This window comes from Scatophagus argus, chromosome 20, assembly GCF_020382885.2.
Source record: "Scatophagus argus isolate fScaArg1 chromosome 20, fScaArg1.pri, whole genome shotgun sequence".
NCBI lineage: Eukaryota > Metazoa > Chordata > Actinopteri > Scatophagidae > Scatophagus > Scatophagus argus.
The window spans coordinates 6,553,990-6,574,790 of NC_058512.1; the positions used below are offsets into that span (position 1 = coordinate 6,553,990).

General features: G+C 40.9%; 1 protein-coding gene across 3 annotated transcripts in view; it reads right to left on the bottom strand.

Moving 5' to 3' along the window:
* ctif (CBP80/20-dependent translation initiation factor) overlaps nt 1-20,801 on the bottom strand; it is a 43,501-nt gene that overhangs the window by 11,652 nt on the left and 11,048 nt on the right. For 2 of the 3 annotated variants that reach the window (XM_046374732.1, XM_046374730.1), the window contains exons 4-9: nt 20,274-20,396; nt 19,809-19,882; nt 18,402-18,506; nt 18,156-18,234; nt 6,320-6,396; nt 2,738-2,818 (exon numbers count right to left, since the gene is read on the bottom strand). In XM_046374732.1, the coding sequence (XP_046230688.1) occupies nt 2,738-2,818; nt 6,320-6,396; nt 18,156-18,234; nt 18,402-18,506; nt 19,809-19,882; nt 20,274-20,396 (539 nt within the window). The remainder of the gene's footprint in view (nt 1-2,737; nt 2,819-6,319; nt 6,397-18,155; nt 18,235-18,401; nt 18,507-19,808; nt 19,883-20,273; nt 20,397-20,801) is intronic. The other variant, XM_046374731.1, reaches the window with a different exon arrangement.

A 20,801-nucleotide genomic window follows, 5' to 3' on the forward strand; every position in this document is an offset into this window, starting at 1 on the left:
GCTACTAAACAGACCAAAGCAAAACAAAACAAAAAAAAAAGAAACAGAAAAAAAACTGGGGGAAAAAAATTCCAACGCTTATGTTTAAAACCAAAAGCCAGCTACAGCGAGTAGTTGGTGCATCAGCACAGAAACACATGCAAACGCCCATAAACCAGCCATAAGTACTGTCCATCTGTCCGTCTCATCAAGTCCACAGTTGAACAACTAACTTAAAAGATACTTTGACTATTTATGAAAACATTTGCAAGCATAGTAAGCAATAAATAATCATATCAGCATGAAATATATCATTAGTAACCATATTACGTGTTTGTAATTCACAGTTTGCAAAAGACTGCAATAAAGACAATAAAATTAAATAATAAAGCTTTGCTCCATCTCGTCATACAGAGGTTTGTAGGTTAAAACAGTACAAAATGCTCCACAGCTCCTTGCAGTCATGCTTTTGTCTCTTTTTGGATAGTGGGGACATACACTATTTAACAGGGAGTACGACAACAACAAAAAGTTACAGAACGATCTGCAGCATCGATCAGACAGTGGACCTTGTTGAGGATTTCTTTGACGAGCAAAGAAACTCAAAGGCTGCAGTAGTTCATGGATGCCCAGACTGCAATGTGGGTTTAATCCTTCCTTCCTTGCACTTTTTCATTTATCAAAACTCATATAGACTGATTCTTTTTAGACTTCTTTGTATTACAAAAGAAAAACTGTTCTACCTTGTGAAAAAGAGTTGTGTGGCAAAAGTTAAGTTGCTAAACCTTCTTCGCACAAAATGTTAATTTCACCAGAAATAAATTAATGTAAGAACAACCTTGCAAATGTTCTTCATGGATTCAAAGAAATTTAATATGTTTCGACTTGCAGGTCAAACACATTTTAGCAGAAATTCAGACTTTTAGAATTTAGACTACAGCACTGATGCATGGCAGAGATGAAGGATTTTGGTGTAGAAATTAAAACGAATATTTAAAACATGAAGTACTGAGGCTAAAGCTTGTGATATCGTACCAGAATGCTTGATATCATAAATGTAACTGTCTCCAACACACTGAAATTGGGGCAATTTTGTTGTCATAGCCAATGTGAACTTGGTTGTGGTTCATCAGTACAGGAGAGATGTCTTCCAGGATGACAGAGACCACCTCTGGGAGAATTTTTGGTCTGGTGTTGTGCATATTGTCCTCTGGTTGTATAAAAAGTCTGCCAGTCACAGCTCGGTAGGTGGGACCAAGAATGCGGTCATCATAATCATCATACAATCATAAAAATAAACAAACAAGCAAGCAAGCAAACAAAAACAAAAGAACAAGAGATAAAAATGACATGCATGCATGAGAGTGAAGCAACTGTACAACCGTCATACCAGTCAATATACAGAGGTAGCTTTTAAAATGACATATTTCTAAAACTGCAATGATTAGTTATTTGTTCAAAATTGATCTGTAACAATTTTAGTAATTGCTTAATCTGGATGGTTCAAGGTTCCTCGGTTCGATGTGTGGATTTGCTGTATTTAAATATCTCTGAGGGGTGGCCGTGCAAAAGAAGCTATGTGAAGGATAATGAAAGTTATCTGTAGTTATAGACCTAGTTTAGTTTTTATATATATACACATGTGCGTGTACTTGGCTCAGAGAATCACAAAGAAAGTGAAGTGTAAGTGTATTTATAGTGTTTGTGTGTGTGTGTATTCATTTGGTTTTCTGTGTCGCCTGGCTGCTCTGCTCTGCTCTCTCTGGGAGGTTGAGAGAGTTCATCTTCTGACTCTGCTCTAACCAAAAGCTTGCCTCCAACTCTGCAAATATTCTCAGCATCTTTCTAAGTCAGTTGTGCATCTGCCCAACACAAGATTTTAATCACATGGCTCAACTCAGCTCTTTTATAACACACAATGATTAAGCGACAACCCCCTGTCAGGCAACTCTCATCAGCATCTTTCAATATCTGTTTTTCCTTTTCTACAGCAAGATTTTCAATTTTTTAAACCCGGGTTTATCATAATTATCATAATTTAAGCATAAAGACTTAACAATAACTAATAACCAATATCGTGAGAACTCATCTAATAGGACTGTAGAGGGTGAGATTTCATAATCTTCTTCAAAGCTGTAGACTGTTCAGAGAAACCACAAGTCTCTCTCTCTCTGTCTGACTCAAACACACATCTACTTAGCTGATTAATTTGAACTCTGCTATAGCTGTTAGTTTAGTCTCAGCTATAATAAGCCTGTCTCCTGATCTACTGGCGATGCGGAGAGGTGGAAGTGAGACAGTAATAAAATGCTAATCATATTTAATGACTGGGAACTCTGCAGAAGCTTGAGTGTTGCTCGGATTGACTACCCAGGGAGAGGATAAATTGAGGATTGAGGATAAATGATGGGGCCACCAATGAAATTTCATCGTCTCTGGCACAATCAATCATGCAATCAAATGAAGAACTGCTATTTATTTTTGGCATAAATCAGGTTTAAATTCGTGTTTGATGTTGCATAGCTGTCCCCCGCCCCCTCCTCTTTCATTGCATTCCTTTTTATCATCTTACCTATGTCTTATTTTCAGCTATTTGAGTATTTAATAAAAAAATATATAAGCACTTAATCCTTGTCTCACCAAGTATCAGCTGAGCTTTGCGTTGGTAAGGAGAATAAACTAAATCCCTGTGTCACATGTCGAAAATGTATTCAGGTCCCATTTTTGTGCTCAGGATCTGGCTTATGTTGTTACTAACCTGGCTGAGACTTGTCGCTTTCCCCCAGGGCCAGCGGGCAGAAGTATGGTTAACTGGTCTCGGGTGAACTGATCAACCGTTCTACAGGCAGGAGAGGAGGGTTTGCCACAATACAGGTGATTGGTAGGACGGAGAGGCGGGAGACAGACGAAAGGTGGCAGAACAATTTGTAGAAAAATGGCGGGTAATTTTTGTAGACAACAAGAAAGAGGAGATGGGAAATTATAGCAAATAAAGGAGGAGGAAAAGCAGGGAAGCAAAGATGGAAACAAACAAACAAAAGAAAAACTACAGGTTGATAACTATGTAATTCAAACAACATGCACAGAACTACAGGAAATGGTAGCTAAAAAGGTGAAATGAATCGGCAGATATGATCACATGAGGAGGTAGAATACTGGTGATCGTCCACAGCGATGAGGATGTGGATGTGGATTTAGAACTCGTGGTCCTGCTGAACCATTGGTTGACCCAGACTAGCAAATCAATTGGCCCGGGGGGACGAGAACCCCGCAGCCCAGACAGTCAATAACACGGCCAGAGCTTCACACGACCACAATGCACTTGTTTAATGGACTGAAGGGAGACGGGTTTTGAATGCCTGACTGCACATTTGCATTATTCTTTACTCTGTTTTTTTTTCTAAAACAAATTGTAAGATTCAAAACTCAGTTAACTTCTGCATAAACTGGAGGTTACAGTCAATACCTTTGAGTCGCTGTGGCCAGAGGAAATAAGCAGAAAAGCAGGCGGTTCATCGTAGGAGCAGAAAAACAAGCTGACCCGCAGTGTACTTTTCCTCGAGTGCATAAACGCATGGAAACACACGCACACACACACTCAACGACACAGCAGATGTCATCCTGATCATAAAAGAGATCAGAAATGGTACTCTGTGTGATGACTTTCAGTGCCACACAAACTTTCAAGAAACATCGCTCTCAACTCAACAGCTAAAATGATATTTAAATATTGTTGGGCTTATCATTTTATAAGAACAATATGCAGCAACTGGATGCTCCCTCCAGGCTGGCAGGTTTAGCATTCAGTATTCATATCATCTCTCTCCATTTAGAAGACATACAGGAGTCCAGATGTGTAAAAGCTCCTCAATTAGGAGCAGATCTTCGTTTAAAGCGAGCAAAAAGGGACGACAAAGGAGCATATTAGCGCCTTCTTTGCCCCTTTTCTGTTTTGGAGTCAAGAGCAGTAAGCAGCACATTCCAGTAAATCACAACTAATTTCAGCCCTGCTTGACGTGCATACTAAAGTAGAAACACATGCACTGCCTCCCCTTTCTTTTCCTTCCTGCCACAGCCAGCCTACACTTTTCCTTTACTCAAGCTCTCTTGTGCTTTATTCAGTACAACACTAACGCTTTGCATATACAGTCGACTCATTTCATGATTGGCCTCCAACAAGTTTACCTTTTCTTCACTCAACGGTGCTGACACATCACATGTAATACAACGTGAAATGCAACACAAATAAAACACCATGAATATTTATTGCCACAGACTATTGGTTGTGTGCTGTCAGGAAACCCAAGACAACATCGACGTAAGAAGATTAACACATCTGTCCAGCTGATGTGTTTTATGAGCTACATGAATACCTGTATTATTTAATACCTGTATTCTTACAAATGTGCATCTTTTGCTCCTATATCTATTACTATGCGTATTCATGCCGTCAGTGTTGTTTTTACATGCTCATATGTAAGTTTATAAGCTTTAATGACCTGTCAGACAAACTAAAGATTTCAACTTTATGGGCAATAAACTTTTTTTTTTTTTTTATTTAAACGGACAAAACAAAGTCCAAGATTCCTGCAGAGATCGCTCAGATAATTCTGCCTGTTGTTGACATCTGTATTATGAAAGCAGGCATAACTTCATTCCTCAGTCCAGTGAGAAAGGTTTTCTTATAGCAAAGTACTGATTCCCTTTTCATGTCTGTCCAGTTTTCTTATCCTCTACTTCATCTCTCCTTTGATATTTTTCATCCCCACCTTCATCCATCTCTGCAGCACACATAGATTTGGCCAAAGTCTCTCTTTGGTTTTAGGAGGTACGAAGTTAATTGACTCTTCCTCTATGTTAACCCGGTCCATATCAAAACCTTCTGCAAGCATGGACTCAACACTGAAGTAAGTTCAAGATTGGCAGGAAAATACATTTTCAGTCCAGATTTTCAAATGTCCAAAAGTCCACCATTAAAATGTTATTGAGCAGAAACTAACATATGTTTCAGTATAGTGATACTGCCTTAATCTCAGGTTCAAGTTCTAAAACTTTTGCAGTAATTCAGAATCTGTGTTTCCCTGTACTGTCTAAGCATCCTTCACACTGCCTTGTTATATGTTTCACATTTTTCCTGATATAGACACATTACACAGAAATGGCTGTGATGAAGTGGAGGAAAAAGTCATGCAAGGCAGTACTTTCTTTGAAATGCTCTTGGACTTCAAATTAACCCGCTATGCTTTGATGCAAGCCTTGCCTTGTAAAAGAGTGGTCCAAATCTTTGGTCTTGCGCAAGTCACTAACTCTGACATAAGTGAAGAATCCATGTGAATATTTCCACCACCCCGTTTGACTGTTGGGTGTTCAGTCAACGTTTCATTTCATAAGAAGAGGAAAAACAACTCTTGGCAGCAGCAGCAGACTTTTTGGCCACACACACACAGAAATACAAAATTTAAAGCACTGACAAACTCTGTCTGGAAGCTACAGGATCATCTCTTGTTCATAAAACAAATGGCACTGAAATCTAAGCAAAAACTGCTGTTGGTCCAAGTTTATATTTTTGTTCCCTACTTTTTACCAATCCTGCTCTGCACCCGTTGCACATAAAGCACAACGGCTCTGGAAAGAACCAATTATTCTCTGTACTTAAAAACAACGATGAAAGTGCTTTTGTCCATTTAGTACGTCTAAATTTCCCTCTTTTCAACTACGAATACAACCCAAATATTTTCTCTTTGCTTGTCTCTTAGCAACTGAAGAGCAGTTTTCCAGTGACATCAGGGCAGGGAGTGAGAACTTGAGAGAGAGAGAGAGAGAGAGAGAGAGAAAGAGAGATGTTTTTTCGTTCTCTTAAGGACCTGCTTTCAATGAAGTCAGACTTGGGTGAAATTAGATTTCAGAATGTGTACAATTGGCGCAGATGTGCCAGTACAAAATTTAGTGCCAAGGTGGCAGAGATGGGAGTTCTGGAACAAGCCAATAGGTTAAATGTTGCAAAGCATGACAAGTTAACACATAATCAGGAAAAAAAGAAAGAAAGCTCAAGTACTGTAGGCAAAAATGGGTGACTGAATAACTGGCTTAAATTTTGTAGAGTGGTTTATTAAATGAGGAAAAAAACCTTGAACCCCCCCCCACCCTTTTCCTTGTCGGCAATGAAGTGTGGAGCCTGTATTCCTGTCTTGACGTTGCTTTGGCTGAGGAGAGATGTTAAGGCTACAGGACTGGCTGTGCGCTGACATCTGACATCAACTGAAAAAACATTCCCACTCGCTGAGGTAGGTATGTGCGTGGTGTATGTGCGTGCGCGCGCAAAGCTTGCACGCCTAATTACCGTCGGTCACTCCTCCTGCGTCGGAAGAGCTTCTTGGTGTGTGCGATTTCGGCCTCATTAGGAAGGGGTGGGAAGACCTGTTGGAGACAAATCACACAGTAAGAGACGGTTGCTGTCAAGACCGGCAGTATATATCACTCTGCAGAAAGCATCTATAGAATTCTTCAACACTGTAGAAGTAAAGCAGAGTGTTTGCTTTTCTGAAATAAACAGGCGACTTTTAGCCTTTATTCATTAGGAAGCTGTTTACACTGAGGACGATCAACGGCAGGCATCTTACTGGAATTCTAACAAAATCTTGTCTTATTTCATTCCACGTGTTATTTGTGCAAATAAACAAGATACATATCAAACAGTTAAGTTACTGTATATGTCCATGCATTTGATTTAGCCAAAGATTATCTGCTTGTGTGTTTTATGCATATGGCTGCCTCCCATCCTCACTGTGCTGCTGCTGAACTGGCAGACTACAGTGACGAGAGCCGGAGCCAACAACCTCGATATGCATGTGCATTTGCATTAGTCTATAGCTAAAAATGTCCTTAAAGCCCCTGTATAACAGACTGTATGAATACATTTTCATGTGCAACAGAAGTCAAACATCCTGTTCCATGACTGCAGTATTACCATGGTCACTGTGGATTCTTGATTCCGATTGGCTGGCAAGTGTGGATTAACTTTTAGTAACCAGACAACAGTTACACACTATTAGATGTTAGGCACAGTCCACAAGGTTAATTTTCACTTCTATAAAATAAGGGTGCTGCACTGTGGGGATGTTAACAGAAAGAACTGTGCATACCATAGGCATTTCAGGAATTTCAGAATTCGGGGCCTGTATAACAGAATATAATTGCGCAAGCTGAATGTCAAGTGCTCAGTGGTGTTCTTGGATGCATGAGATGTGTATGGGCACCTCCAAGCGCACACACGTCTTTTGTTCATATGGTGCAGCAGCTTAAACTGCAAAAGGGCTGGGTGAAGTGGAATGTAAATCTCAGAGTGGTGATGAATAAAGGCACTCTTAGCCAATCACAGTGAAGGAAGACAACAAATAACACACAGCGCCAACAAATCTGCAGCCATGGATAGATGCTGTGGGTTTTTATCTAATTTGCACAAAAGATAATAGAAATATATTATAAAAAAAAGTTGATGAAATCTCTCCTGATTTAAAAGATGGAGAAAACTCCCAGCACACCCATCCTGCTGAACTATCCCAGAAATGCAATCGATAGTAATTCCACATTTAAAAGATAATAAAATTAGAAAAGCACGATCAAAATGAGTTATTCTGGTAAATAAAGAACATGTCAAATAATTTGATTAAATATGGCATTTTGCTGGCATGTGGCTGCAGTCATGCAATAGGCAGGTTGTCAAGTATTATCCCTTCACTTCCTGTGAAAATCAAATGAGATCACCTGTCATCCATTAAACATCAGTCCTGTCAATCAAACACTACCCTCCCGCTTCCTTCAGCATCATTATGTGCTGTGGTTACTATGGTTATAGGTGGTCGAGGACCAGCACTGTTGTGTTGACAAATGTATGAGACTGTATATGTGTGCGCTAAAGGGGGTGCATAAGGAGTCCAAAACAATACGGTACAAGCAGATACTGCGTATAGCATAAGCATCTCCCTGCTCCATCAACAACCGAAGTCAGTTAGCGTCAATGTCAACCAGCATTCAGTGATGCAGGTTTGTGTGTACTGTGCAGCAAATAGTTGCAGACTGATGCAAAACAAAAGCCCCAAATTTTCCCAAACCCTCAACCAAATGAATTGTGCAAGACGGTGACCACAGTCTGAGAGGAAGGTGGGGTTCGGTGCACTGTTTGCTCTTGGTACAGTATCATTCAGTTCTTCCTTTTTTGCTTTCTTAGAACAATACAGCACAAAAACAGGGAACATAAGTGTGACCAGTGAATCATTCATCACCATACAACATATTTGTCTAATCCTCTTTTTGTCAGATCTAGAAGCGGTAATAATGCATATTTAGATTTTTCTGTACATATTTTGTGCTGCCACAAGAAAAGGTTTGTCTCTCACTGAGGCTAGTGCTGTAATGGCTTAGGGCAGCCTTTCGCCAAATCACAAGGACTGCATTCATTACATATAGTCCATAAACCATAACCACACAGTATCATCACAGTTTTGCACGAAAGCAAACGTAAAAATTCTCAGTTTGAAAATGTCTATCGATTTCTCTGATTTTCTCTTTTGCATGAACATACCGCACATTCAGACTTCCAGAAACACATACTGTAGATATTCAAATGAGTTTGTGCGAGAGCTTGATATCTGACACTGCTGCTCTAACCTACTTCTCTGTCGGAGAGGCTGCAGGGGGATCGTTCTGATTGAATCCAGATGTGAGAGGCAAACAGTGTGTGTGTGTGTGTGTGTGTGTGCTATCTGTTATTACCAAGCTTTAAAGATTTAAAAAGACTTCACATATAAACCAAAAAAAGGATTAGTATCTATGAAATTCTGCTTTTCTTCCCCCCAGACTTTGAGGACTTGCCACTAGACCAGTCTGACAAGGAGAAAAAGTAGGTGGAGAAAGAAACGGAGGAACTGTTGCATGTTTAGCTACTGTAGTTTTCCTCTAGGATATCATTAGCTGTAATTCTGCCTTCAAATGGTAACCAGATGACAGTGAGAGCACACACACACACACACACACACACACACAAACAAAGGGTCCACATTTTTACCAAAACCATCAAACATGTACTTTTCCATCACTATTTCAGATTCTGTTAAGAAATGGGTGTAACTAATATGTATATGTAAATTAAAAAAATGACTCTTTCGACTTGTTCAAAACTACATCTGGAAAACAAAAGCATATTTTGGAGCAGCAGCAGTTCATTAGCAAAAAGCCCTGTACCCACAGCTGTGTGCACAGTTTAGAATGTATACGATGCAAGCGGAGAGGGAGGAAGCGAGAGATGTCTTTGTGGCTGAAGGCGAGAGCGCTGTGTGTGTGAATAATGCTATCTGCAGGTAGCAGCCAGTGCCGGCCAGATCAAAGACAGGCGTGTGCTGTCCTGGTCCCCAGCCAGAGGACCTCTCACCTCGCGGCAGGCAGCGCGAGCCCTGTGGACGTGACAAGGATGGCGAGGGGGTTGGCTGAGAGCAGACAGAAACAGAAGGAGACTGTGTTTGTGGGTTTTGTTTACATTTGCATGTCTGAAGGAAAACGCAGATAGATAAAAATAAAAAAGAGAGTGTTTTCAAGTACTTTCTTACTAATGTGGATGATGGCAGGAAAATATCCCCCTCACCCTTTAGTCCTGAGTTATATTAAAAGAGTGGTGCTCAGCAAATTGCTTTGGCGTGAATGTGTTGCTATGGGCTCATAAGAATAAAAAATGTTCACCAGGTGGGCAGGTGATAGAGCCACGAGTGTCTGTCAGACAGAAAAACTCTGCAAAGCAGTGCATAACACTGACTGTGCTGTCAGTGAGAGAGCATTATCACAGCCACAATCACGTCAACCTCCATTTTGACAGTCTTTGTTAAACCCTAGAGTTACTCCATTAATGCTGTAAAGTAATCTCCCATCAACGTCTGTTTGCACACATTTTATTGGCCATCGGCAAGCAGGAATCTGAAGGAGATCCAGATCAAAGACCGCAGAGGAGATCAATGAGGAGTTGAAAGACGTGTGAGCAGAAAGGGAAAGGGATGAATGTAGATGTTTAAAAGAGAGTTTAACAATGTGATTCATAGGACATTTGAAGAACAGAATCGAAATGCAAGAGGATAAAAAACAAAACAAACACACAACTGGCTGAAACTGAAGCTTTGCATGTGCTTCCTGAGGGATTTAGGACCAGTGGGGACGACTTCAGATTTATGACAGCTGAATGTCAGAAAACATTTTCATCCAGGTTTTTGTATACTATACTATACTATACTATACTATACTATACTATACTATAGCTGGGGACGATGGAGCGAGTGGTGTTAATTAAAGTTACTTAATATATTCTTGGTAATATTCTAGGTGTGAGCGTTGTGAAGCCTTTGTTCAGACCAAAGCCTTGATGTCAAGTTCAAATTTTACAACCCTGACAGAGGTGTGTGTTTGTGTGTGCATTGTATTACGTGCTTGGGTGTGCACATCGGCCTTGAGAGGAAGTTGACATACCCCGTAGCATTCCAGGGAAAATCACAGGTCACTGGGAGTGGCTACCTGTGATGCTAACAGAGAGGACGTGTCCTTTTTACAGCCACCTCACGTAACCACGCAGCTCCCAGGCAGCAACAACATATCATCTTTGAAAGTAATGTGTCATTTAGCCGTTAAAGCTTTGACTCAACTACCAAACTGCAAATTTTACTACTCAATGCCGGTGGTGTCTAAAAAAGTTACTTTTCCGAGGGTTCTGCCAGCAGGGTCATTGACCTGGGTCAGATACCACTGTTGATCCATTCATAACAATGACTCTTTAGTGTGAAAGGAGTCTAAATAACAAGGAAGGAAAGTAAGGAAATGAGAAAAGCGAATAGGGATGGAAAAGTGAAGAATAGAAACAGAGAATAATGATTGTAGAACTTTCTCTGCAATAGCATAGAAAGTGAAGTGCACGTCTTCCTGTCCCTTCTGGTATATAACAATTCTGGTATGATGCTCATTCACTCAGTCCATTGTTTCTCTCCGCTTATTTATGCTGGGAGGGCCCTTAGCCAAAAGCAATAAATTTAAAACTGCCCCAGGGGTGGCATTACAGGACAGGTTGTTGAGAGCAGAGAGGAGAGCGAGCAAGTATGACAGCAAGAGAGACTGTAAATACAAGATAGCACGCACATAAAATACAGAGAGGGAAGCAGAAATGCACAGGCTGAAATAATGTGGATTTTTTCTTCTTTTTTTTTTTTAAACTAGTGATAACATACCAGCATATACGCGAACCATGCTATATTTCTTTGTTGTACTTTTAAATGCAGGTCAAACAGATTCTTACACAACCGGGAGGGAGAGCGCAGACCTTCACCAAGGCCAACAGTCCTTTCTTCTAGGATACAAATCTGCAAGCACAAATGCTGTATATTTCCAGAAGTATTAGAATTGTGTCAAAACACTTGCGTAGCTGAAGCGTCAGTGTCGCCCTGTGAAATTAACATTTCTCAAATTATTTTTCTGTCTGATCCCTGTTGTAAAGGATGTTTGGCTCAATGTTTCCTGACGCCTACTTTGGGCCTTTCATGTATCTCGCTCTGCAGCAAACGCCAAAAGAAGAGATTTAAAGCTGCCATAGTCAGGTATGTTGGGTGATCAGTGATTAGAAGAAAAGATGTGAGGTCCTGACACCCATGTCTCATTTAATAAGTGATCTGAGGCTGGGGCCACAGCAGAACACTGACAGATAGACGGGTACTTCAAAGAACTCGGGGGTCTTGCTACGCGAGGAGATGAAGCCATTGTGGGATTAAAATGTCAGATAAAAATGGGGGAAAAAAACTGTAGTATCCTATAGAAAGGTAATTATACGACAACCACAGGTGCTGCAGCAGGTCTTTAGGTGCTTACAGCTCTGTTCTAGCCATCTCTACGAATGATGAAAAAAGACTTCAATCATATGTGCCCTCTCTCTACACTGACAATCACCTTATCTTCCCCTCAGGATCAGGCCTGACGTTTTGTGTGTGTGTGTGAGTGTGTGTGGATGCGTATTCCTGTAGTTGTGGGGACAAAAACCTGTTTACACGGTCACATTGTGAGGACTCGTCTTACTTGTTCGCGGGACAAAGCGCAAGTTCCCAGACCGTAAATCATAAGATATTAGAGTGAAGACTTGCTTTAAGGTTAGTGTTAGGTTAAATTAAGTTTGGATAAGGCAAATAATGTTTATTGTTAGGATTAAGTGGTGGTTAAGCCTCCAGGAAATTAATGCAAGTCTATGTAATGTCCCCAAAAGTGATGAAAACAGGACTTTGTGTGCATCTCTGCGTGTGTCTGTGGTCTGGTTTGCATTATATTTGTGAAGGCTGACTATTTAATGCTTCTTCTTCTTGTGAGGATGTTTTGACTGCTCCTCAAAGTGAAACAAGCTGATTTTCCTTCTACATTATTGCCATAAATTGTGGGCAACAGTCAAGCTATGGTGAACAGATACCTGGGTTAATATCCATTGGATCACCTTGTTTCTTTGGAGAGAAGTCAACAGTAATGTGCCAAGTGCCGTACACAAACCAGTTTGATAAATGAAGTAACAATCTTGAAGATTTTGATTTAAATAAATGTCACAAAGTGTTAAGTCACTATCGCCAAATAAGGTAACGCAACGATTGAGCCTATGACTCACTGATGAAAGTACTGTAATATTTATTTGCAGTGTGATCAGGTGCTTTTCCCCAAAAAAAGGGCTGCTGGTGCAAACCAAAAAAAATCCTACAGATGCACTGTCACATTAAAGTCTTTTATTATGAAACAGGAAATGCAACGTGTTTGCTAGCGAGCTTAGCACTTACCGCTATCATACGTCAGGAACAGTCATTTTCGGTACTTTGTGACTACATATTGTAGGGAGTGATGGAACTAGAAGGAGCAGCCACAGTAAACTTTTAGACGAAGAGCTGCAGGTGACAGGCCACGAACCTACGATTTCTCCGTGAAGTGACCAACTCCTTTCACTGTGCCTCACTGTTCACAGACAGGCTACAGTCGCTCACAGATCGATAGAACAAGGGAAATTACGACCTCACTTCTTTATTAAAACAATAACAGTTTGTTGTGTTATAGTACACATTTCACTATTATGCATCTGTAAAAGACCACATTTTGTTAATCTTGCTTATCTGTACATGTTTAGATATTGCGGCTGTCATTCGGCTGTGACAAGTTACTCATGAACCATTATTAAATTCCTACATGGGATTCGTCGCAAATTTCCCAAGGTATCCTGCTTTGATGCATGTGCTCAAGTCTCCAGTGTTTCTCCCATGATTGAAGCCAGAGCACAACAGTGTGCAGTGGTGATTAATCCAGTATGTGTGCGGTTAATAGAGTGCAGGAGCCAGGCACCAGTAAGGACCAGGGACAATAGCAGGAAGAGACCACAGGGAGGAGGCTGCCGGTCACCATGACCCCCTGGATATTGTTCTGTTGCCCACCAACATTTGAAGGATGGAGGGGAGGAGTGAAGGACGACATGAGGAAAGGAGGGGAGGAGGACGGGGTGTAATGAGGGTGGTCAGAGGAGAATAGGAAAAAGGAAACAGCAAATAGGAAGAACCAAAGAGAGATGAGGTAAAAGATGATAGAAAAGACATGCAGAAGACAAGCGAGTGTGTTCGAGGTGGGCAGAAACACGCAGGAGCAGTGAAGGTGTGTGAGTAAACACTATGAGTAGAACCCAGACAAACTGACAGCTGACAGACAGACAGCCAAAAAAGCCCACCCCGCCCCCCAGTGTCCCTTCTCAACTGGAGTCCTGCTCTGCGGCACGTACGCTTCCAGACAGAGGGGCCAACCAGTCTGCAATATCTCAGCTCCAGACTCCTGCTTTGTTCCCCTGCTGGACGGCTTTGTTCACAGACCGGATGTCTCCTAAATGACTGGCCGCTCTCTCCCTCTCTACTTGGTCTGACTCCCCCCCCCCCCCCTTTCTGTTCTGTCTCCGGTGCCCTTCAGTCTTGAATTTTGTCACTGACAGCAAGTGAAATGAAAATGAAATAAAACTCTCTTGATATGGACAGACAATTATAGATGTACTGTAAATGCTCGTATCCTGCTAAAAGTCAAACTACATCAAGAAAATTACTGATACTTATGATACTGACCATCTTTCTCATTTTCATTCTGAGAGTTATGATGAGAAGATCTTGTTTCTGTACAGTAAATATGACACTACAGTCAGGCTATGTTAGCTTAGCTTAGCACACAGACTGGAAGCAGGGGAAACAGCTAGCGTGATTCTAGCTAAAGCAGCACTCTAATTAACACATCATTTCTTGCTGGTGTCATCCACATAAAAATCAAAGGGTAAAAACTGTTTTTTTTTTGCCTTTTGACAGAGCCAGACTAGCTAATTTGAACACTTCCTCCACCATTGATCTTTGCAGGAAATACACCATCTCATGGGGAAAGGACATTAGATCACAACGCTCACACCCAATACACAACATAAAACAATTCATTCTTTCAGATGAGAAAACTCCCACAGGGGACAGTGTTATGATCAAATACTACATTTTTTTATCAAAATGACTCTGGAAACAAGAGTACACCATTGCCACATAGATGATTTAGATATATTTTCATCAAAATAAATGTCATGCCTTTAACACATGCTCACAAAAAAAAGCTGTTGATTTGTGGATAAGCCAACATTTGTTGGCCTTATTTCAGATACAGTAAGCGCTGAGAACACCCACATACTGTATTCACACACATGCCCATGAGTTGTGGCTGTCACAACACTGAGGATCGCGCTGATATGATCAAGCTGATGAGCCAAACAGGACGTGAGTGAGATCAGATATCCATGCCACACAGCAGCACAGTATGTCTCACGAAAAAGGGAAACATAAAAAGCAGATTAATTCTCCTATGTCCAGTGGGGTGGGGGGAAATCACTAAAATCTCAGTTTAATTTTAAACTTTTGAGAATGACCCACTCATCATTGTCTTTCTTTAAACTCCTTCTTACACAAAGAGGTATACGAATAAACCTAATTATCATTACCGCTCAATAAAATAAGAAAATGCTGCATGCTACATGCTATTCAGCTGGTATGAATCCAAAGGTCAAATACTTGCTCTTTGATTCCTGAATGCTTCTGTCAGTACAACCTGACACTGGACATTAAGGCAGGGTTATTGTATGTGCAGGTTGACATTCCTGAGAGGCCAGCAGAGGTGCAGCAGAATCTGAGGGCAAGAGGAGGAAGCCCTTTCTCACAGAGTCGCGCGCACACACACACAAACAAGATGTTTTCCACTTCCCAGGGTTATTTGTAAGTCTATTCTGGCTCCTGTAAAGGGGAAGTGAATGTTGGCTGGACGTGTGGAACGTAGACGGGGAGTTTGTATGATGTGACCCTGCCATACAGTAGCTGGAAGGGATGACTGAGGAAAGGAGACGCGTTATTGTTTTTGCTTGGTTACGTGAAAGCTAACAGACACCTGAACCATAACACGGAGCCACATCTACTTGCTGGTTTAATGTTTAACAGCATGTTGTATTTTATGAGCTTATCATAAATTTTGCAACATAAACTGTCAATCTGTAAAATAATCAGCAATGGATGTCATCAGGCAAATATAATGGAGTTAAAAGTATGATATTTTCCGACAAGTAGGAGAAGTAAAAACATCCCCAGTCACATAAAAATGTTCTGGTCATTTACAGTAAGGAGGATCAACAATTTTGTGAAATAAAACTGAAAGCACTAGCAGAGTGAGATCCTCACTCACACACGTGAGCCACACTCACTCACACTCTCACACACACACACAAACACAAATTACAGTAGAATCAAAAATTAGTTTATGATCTAAAATGGCATTCACATTTAATCCTTCTTTTGGAGGTGGTCCATACTCTTGATTGCAAACGACTCGACTTCACTTGGATCCAAGTTTACAGCTATTGTGGTTTGTGTGTTTTATGTTACAGTGTGGTCTCTTAAACTACTGGCCCTGAAAGAGGAAATGGAAATTTAGATGCCTTCCCACTTGTCCTGTGGGCCATTCAGGGAGCCAAGGAGGGTTACAGTCACTGTAGCACGAAGCAACAGGGCATCAGTTGCCTGGCATGATCGCTGCATGACTTCGCCTGGCAGAGCACTGGGATGAACTTAAAGATGCCGGTGGAGCATGATAGCCAACACAAACAAAATTTGGATGTGAGACTGTGTGAGCAGGGCTGAGGTCAGAAACAGACAAGAAAAGTGACAAAGGCCAAAAAATGTGCCAATCACCCCTCCAGCTATGTGTTTCTGACCTTAATGTGTCCCAGTGCCAAGCGCACATCCAATCCCAAGCACACCAGACAAACGCGGTTGACCCCAACTTTCTGCTGCTGAATGAACGGAAATGGCAAATCTTGGCTCAGGAATTACACAATGAGGAAGCCATACTGGTAGCTCAACTAGGTCCATCTTGGACAAAAAAACTATGAGAGGCAAAACGGCGTTCAGCTCAGACGCCAAGAGGGGAAGGAAAGAGGAAGACACTGAGGCTCAAAGACTATGAAAGATGGAAGACATTTTGGCTCAGAAAGCAGGGAAGGAAGAGAGGAGAGTGACATCGGTGGCCTAGAATGAACTCTGCCACCCCAGTGAATCACAAATCACCTTGGAAAACACAATGGTTAATACCTCGTGGCTTGCAATGGTATCAACAGCTGCAAAATGGATTCTGCAGTTTATTTTCCCTTTGTCGACCCCAAACACGTCACATTTGGAAATTCCTTTTGCGTTAGCTTATAAAATATATGTACAGAGAGAACGCGTATCCTCACTGGATAGGGCTCTGCAACTTCAGTCTTATCCAATTCAAGAGTTATCCAATTCAAGAGGGTATTTTGTAAAACTTTTAGTCTCTTTAGTACAAAATTTGCCTTTTGTGTTTTTATCTGGGACAACAGGAAACAGTGAAACAAAAAGGCAGAATTTTATACCGGAAAGACTGTAACTTTGGAAAATACCCTTGATTAAGCAAACTCTAGACTCCCTTAGTCTCATATTAGCTTCAGGTGGAGTATGGAAAACATCAAGGTAGTAGGAATTTCTGATGTTGCAATATATAGGCCTACACCTGTCATTACTTTCTTGTACTTTCACTACAGCATTTTTAACAAATAGATACTAAAATAATAACAATATTCGACCGTTTTCTACAGACAACTTTACTTAAAAAAACGTATGGAGCACTTGACTTGAACAACAGGTCTCATCTAGCCTACTCTGCAATCGTTTTCAAGTTGTTTCACTGCAGTGTGTGACATTAATTAATTGATTAAATGTTATTTTGTTATTGTAAACAGTTTCAGACCCCTGAACTCGGATACACATCAGATGTGATACACGGTTGCACAAAAAAAACTCACTTACGCTGGAGTTCACGGTCAAGACGGTGAAGAAACATTGTTACAGCAACCCACAGCTCTTTCAGTGCACGTATGGACATGTGAGTATTGTTTTGAAACTGACTTTGGGAAAAAAAAAAACAAAACATGTACATATCCTTTAAGTTGAGGTCAAGAGTTACTGAATCTGCTTCAGAAATAAATTTCATCAATCTGGTGCAGGCTTCAGTGGCTCAGTCTATAATTGTTGTACAAACATTTAACCACCAGGGGGCAGTGTAAAAAAAACTTCAAGTGCTTCAACTTCAGCAACTGAGCAGTAGATGTCACCAAAAGCCCACTTTTATATAATCAACTGCTCTCATTTAAACCACAAATGTAATGAACTAATTTGACATGTATGAATTTATTATGTTTTGAATTGTATTGTCTCTCTGACAGGGGAGCTGAAAACTGATAGATTTCTTGCTGCTGTTTCATGCTGTAGTGATTTTTCTAAGGAGCTGACTGCAAAACTCATGATCTGTTCTTTGTAACTGTTATTCACCTATAATGCCACCAGAGGTCACTCTCTAACAACTAATAAATCACTAGGTTGCTGTGAGAGGCCTTCTTGTCTGCAGTTCATAGTCCACTAATTAGTGTTTCCGGTATAATAACTGATTTACCAAAACACTCCGTGCTACTAGTGTAGTAAAATACATGTACTAAGGCATGTCAAAGCGAAAAAACAATCAACACAGAAGCGTTTACTTTTGCAAAAAGAGAAAAATGTGATACTTACAGAGCGCAGATGGGGTAGGAACCTTTCTATGTCATTCATGTCTATGCCATCATCTTCCTCAAATCTGTTCTTGTTCATCCTGCAAGAGACAGAGGGAATCAATGAACTACAACCACCAGGGATCTATAAATGACATGGGACAAATCTAAAAGAGACAAGACTAAGTAAAGAAAACAACGGTGAGACAGAGCAGAGCAAGAATCAAGATAAAAGATAAAAACTGATGACCCAAAGGCCACATCATACCCCTCTCTGTCAATGTGCGGCAGGTGCTTGGGCGTTCCTCTTAAGTGTTTCCTGTGGAAATGGCTGAAGTCGAGCTTCTCTGGCTGCACGTCCCAACCTGCACCTCTACAGCCAAAGCACAAAAAGACAGATTAACGGTTTGAGACAGAAAGCACCCACGCATACGCACAAGGCGAAAGCCGAAAGTTGTACAAGACGGCCCCCGTATTTTACACATGAAAAAAAAACAAGTTTCTCTTGAAGTCCTTGAAGAATTTGTTTGAAATTATTTTCTTCTAGAGCATTAAATAGTCATGATTAAATAAGCAACAATTGAATTTAAAGCAAGGGGGAAAAAACATTCTTGATTATTTATAAGTTTTAACAATTAAAAACTCATGTAATTTGCATCATTAGGATGTGCAGAAGTGGTTTGGGGCTGCTGATCGCTTAGGGCTACAACAGACTTGTTTGGCCACTAGATGAGGCTGGTTGGCAAGACACTTGCTTCATTTACTCCAAATTAAAAAACTGCCATGAAACACACATAAAGTGTTTGTTTTCTCCAAAAAGTAAGTAATGAGAAGCACAGAAGTTTTGATAAACACGTCTCAAGAATTCAAACCAGGACTCAATAAATTTCAGCTTCATAATAGCATTCTAGGTAATGGGTATTATTGTTCTTATTACATGTATTTATTCACATTTCATTTTTAAATTACTTTTTTTTTTATCCACAGTACATACACACAAGGACAAGTCTGGAAGACTCCAAGCCACAGCAAAACGTCCAGTTGTAAGGCTGTTGCTGTCACACAGCTTTAAGTAGAAGGGCATAAATAACTCCTAGTTAAAGTCATTAACGTCCATTTTTATTCGATATTCAATCGGTGCTACGCGTCACCTCTGCATGCATACTGGGAGAGAGGCTTACTTCACGCTACTGCGCCAGCTCCTTCAGCGTGTGCTCGGATGTGCTAACGTGGCTGTCATGCAGCTGTTACCATGGCAACCTGTCCTTCCACCAGTGTAAATGATTTATGTCTCGCTCATTTCTTTCTTTTTTTTTATTTCTCCGTCAACTTTCAGGTTTAGCGCTTGTTTGAAAAATCAGAAGATGAACAGATTAACGCACAGACCTGACTTGTATAAGACTACTAGCACAGCACAGCTTTCAAATTAAGTGTGGGATGAAGAAACAATGCTTGGGATGCGTACAGTAAATGCCAGGGTCATGGAGTTAAAGGCTGGGAAATGTTTTGAACCAACCTAATTCAAACGGAAAGTCAAAGGAGAAACAAAGAACTGAGAGCCAAGAGTCTCACTGTGTGCTTAGGAGAGTCATATGACCCTCTAGAAAATACGGATGGAATTCAGACCCAGTAGACTGTACAACATCGTAGGTTTATGTAAGAGCAAAGCGCTTACCCGTGTGAGTCCATTGTGTTGGCAGCCCATATGTCTGTCCCCAGGATGTCAAAGGAGCCATCTCTGTTCCCATTCTACACAGCACACAAGAAAAAGGAAAATACGTTAGTGAGTAAACATTTACTAATAAGCACACTTAGCTTGTACATAGCACACTAGAATTCTTGGCGATTGTGATGAGAAGTACTGGTAGTCTACAGCATCTGCTCCACAAGCTTCAAAAACGGTAGATCCCACAGTTTCCATCATGCAACTCAACTGCATTTATGGAGGCAGTTGTAGGTGCTTGTGGTCAATGAAGGCTAAAGACTCCCAAGAGGAAAACACAGTGAGCGTAGCAAGAGTCATGCGAGAGATGTATAACCCGACTATTTCTGTCAGCGGTGATCACTGAAGGAACGCTGAAGGGGGAGGGAGTGTGGTGCCAGCACGAGACAGCAGACAAACACACAGACACATCTGTACCTTGGCAGGGCCTTTGAACTGGTTGTTTCTGCCTCTGCTGCCGGACCGTGAGCCAGATCCTGGTCTAGAACCTGAACTGGGCCTGGAACCCGTACTGCCATTACTGCTATGTTCCCATTCGTCCTGTGAAGTTGAAAGAAGGGATGAACGGGAAAGAGTGAGTATTCTGTTTTATTCTAAATTTGATGTGTAATATTTTCTGACATAGTTAGTCACAGCGGGGAAACAGTAGGAACCCCAATCACAGCAAACTAAGCACCAAAAACTGTTTTACCTGACTCAAACTAGATGGTGTATGTACATAATGTTTATCTTTAACAATGCGCTGATATTTAATAACGTTATATGTATCTTCAACCCACAGTTTCTTGTTGTCTTCTCTGTGTGTGACGACTTGTCTTGTATGAAACAACAAACTGTATTGTTAGAAGTCTGTATTGTTAAACATTGTGGTAGTTGAGTCGACATAATTGTCTCCCATGACAGTTTTGGTTATTGTTGAATTGTTTCTGATTGCTGTTGGTTGTT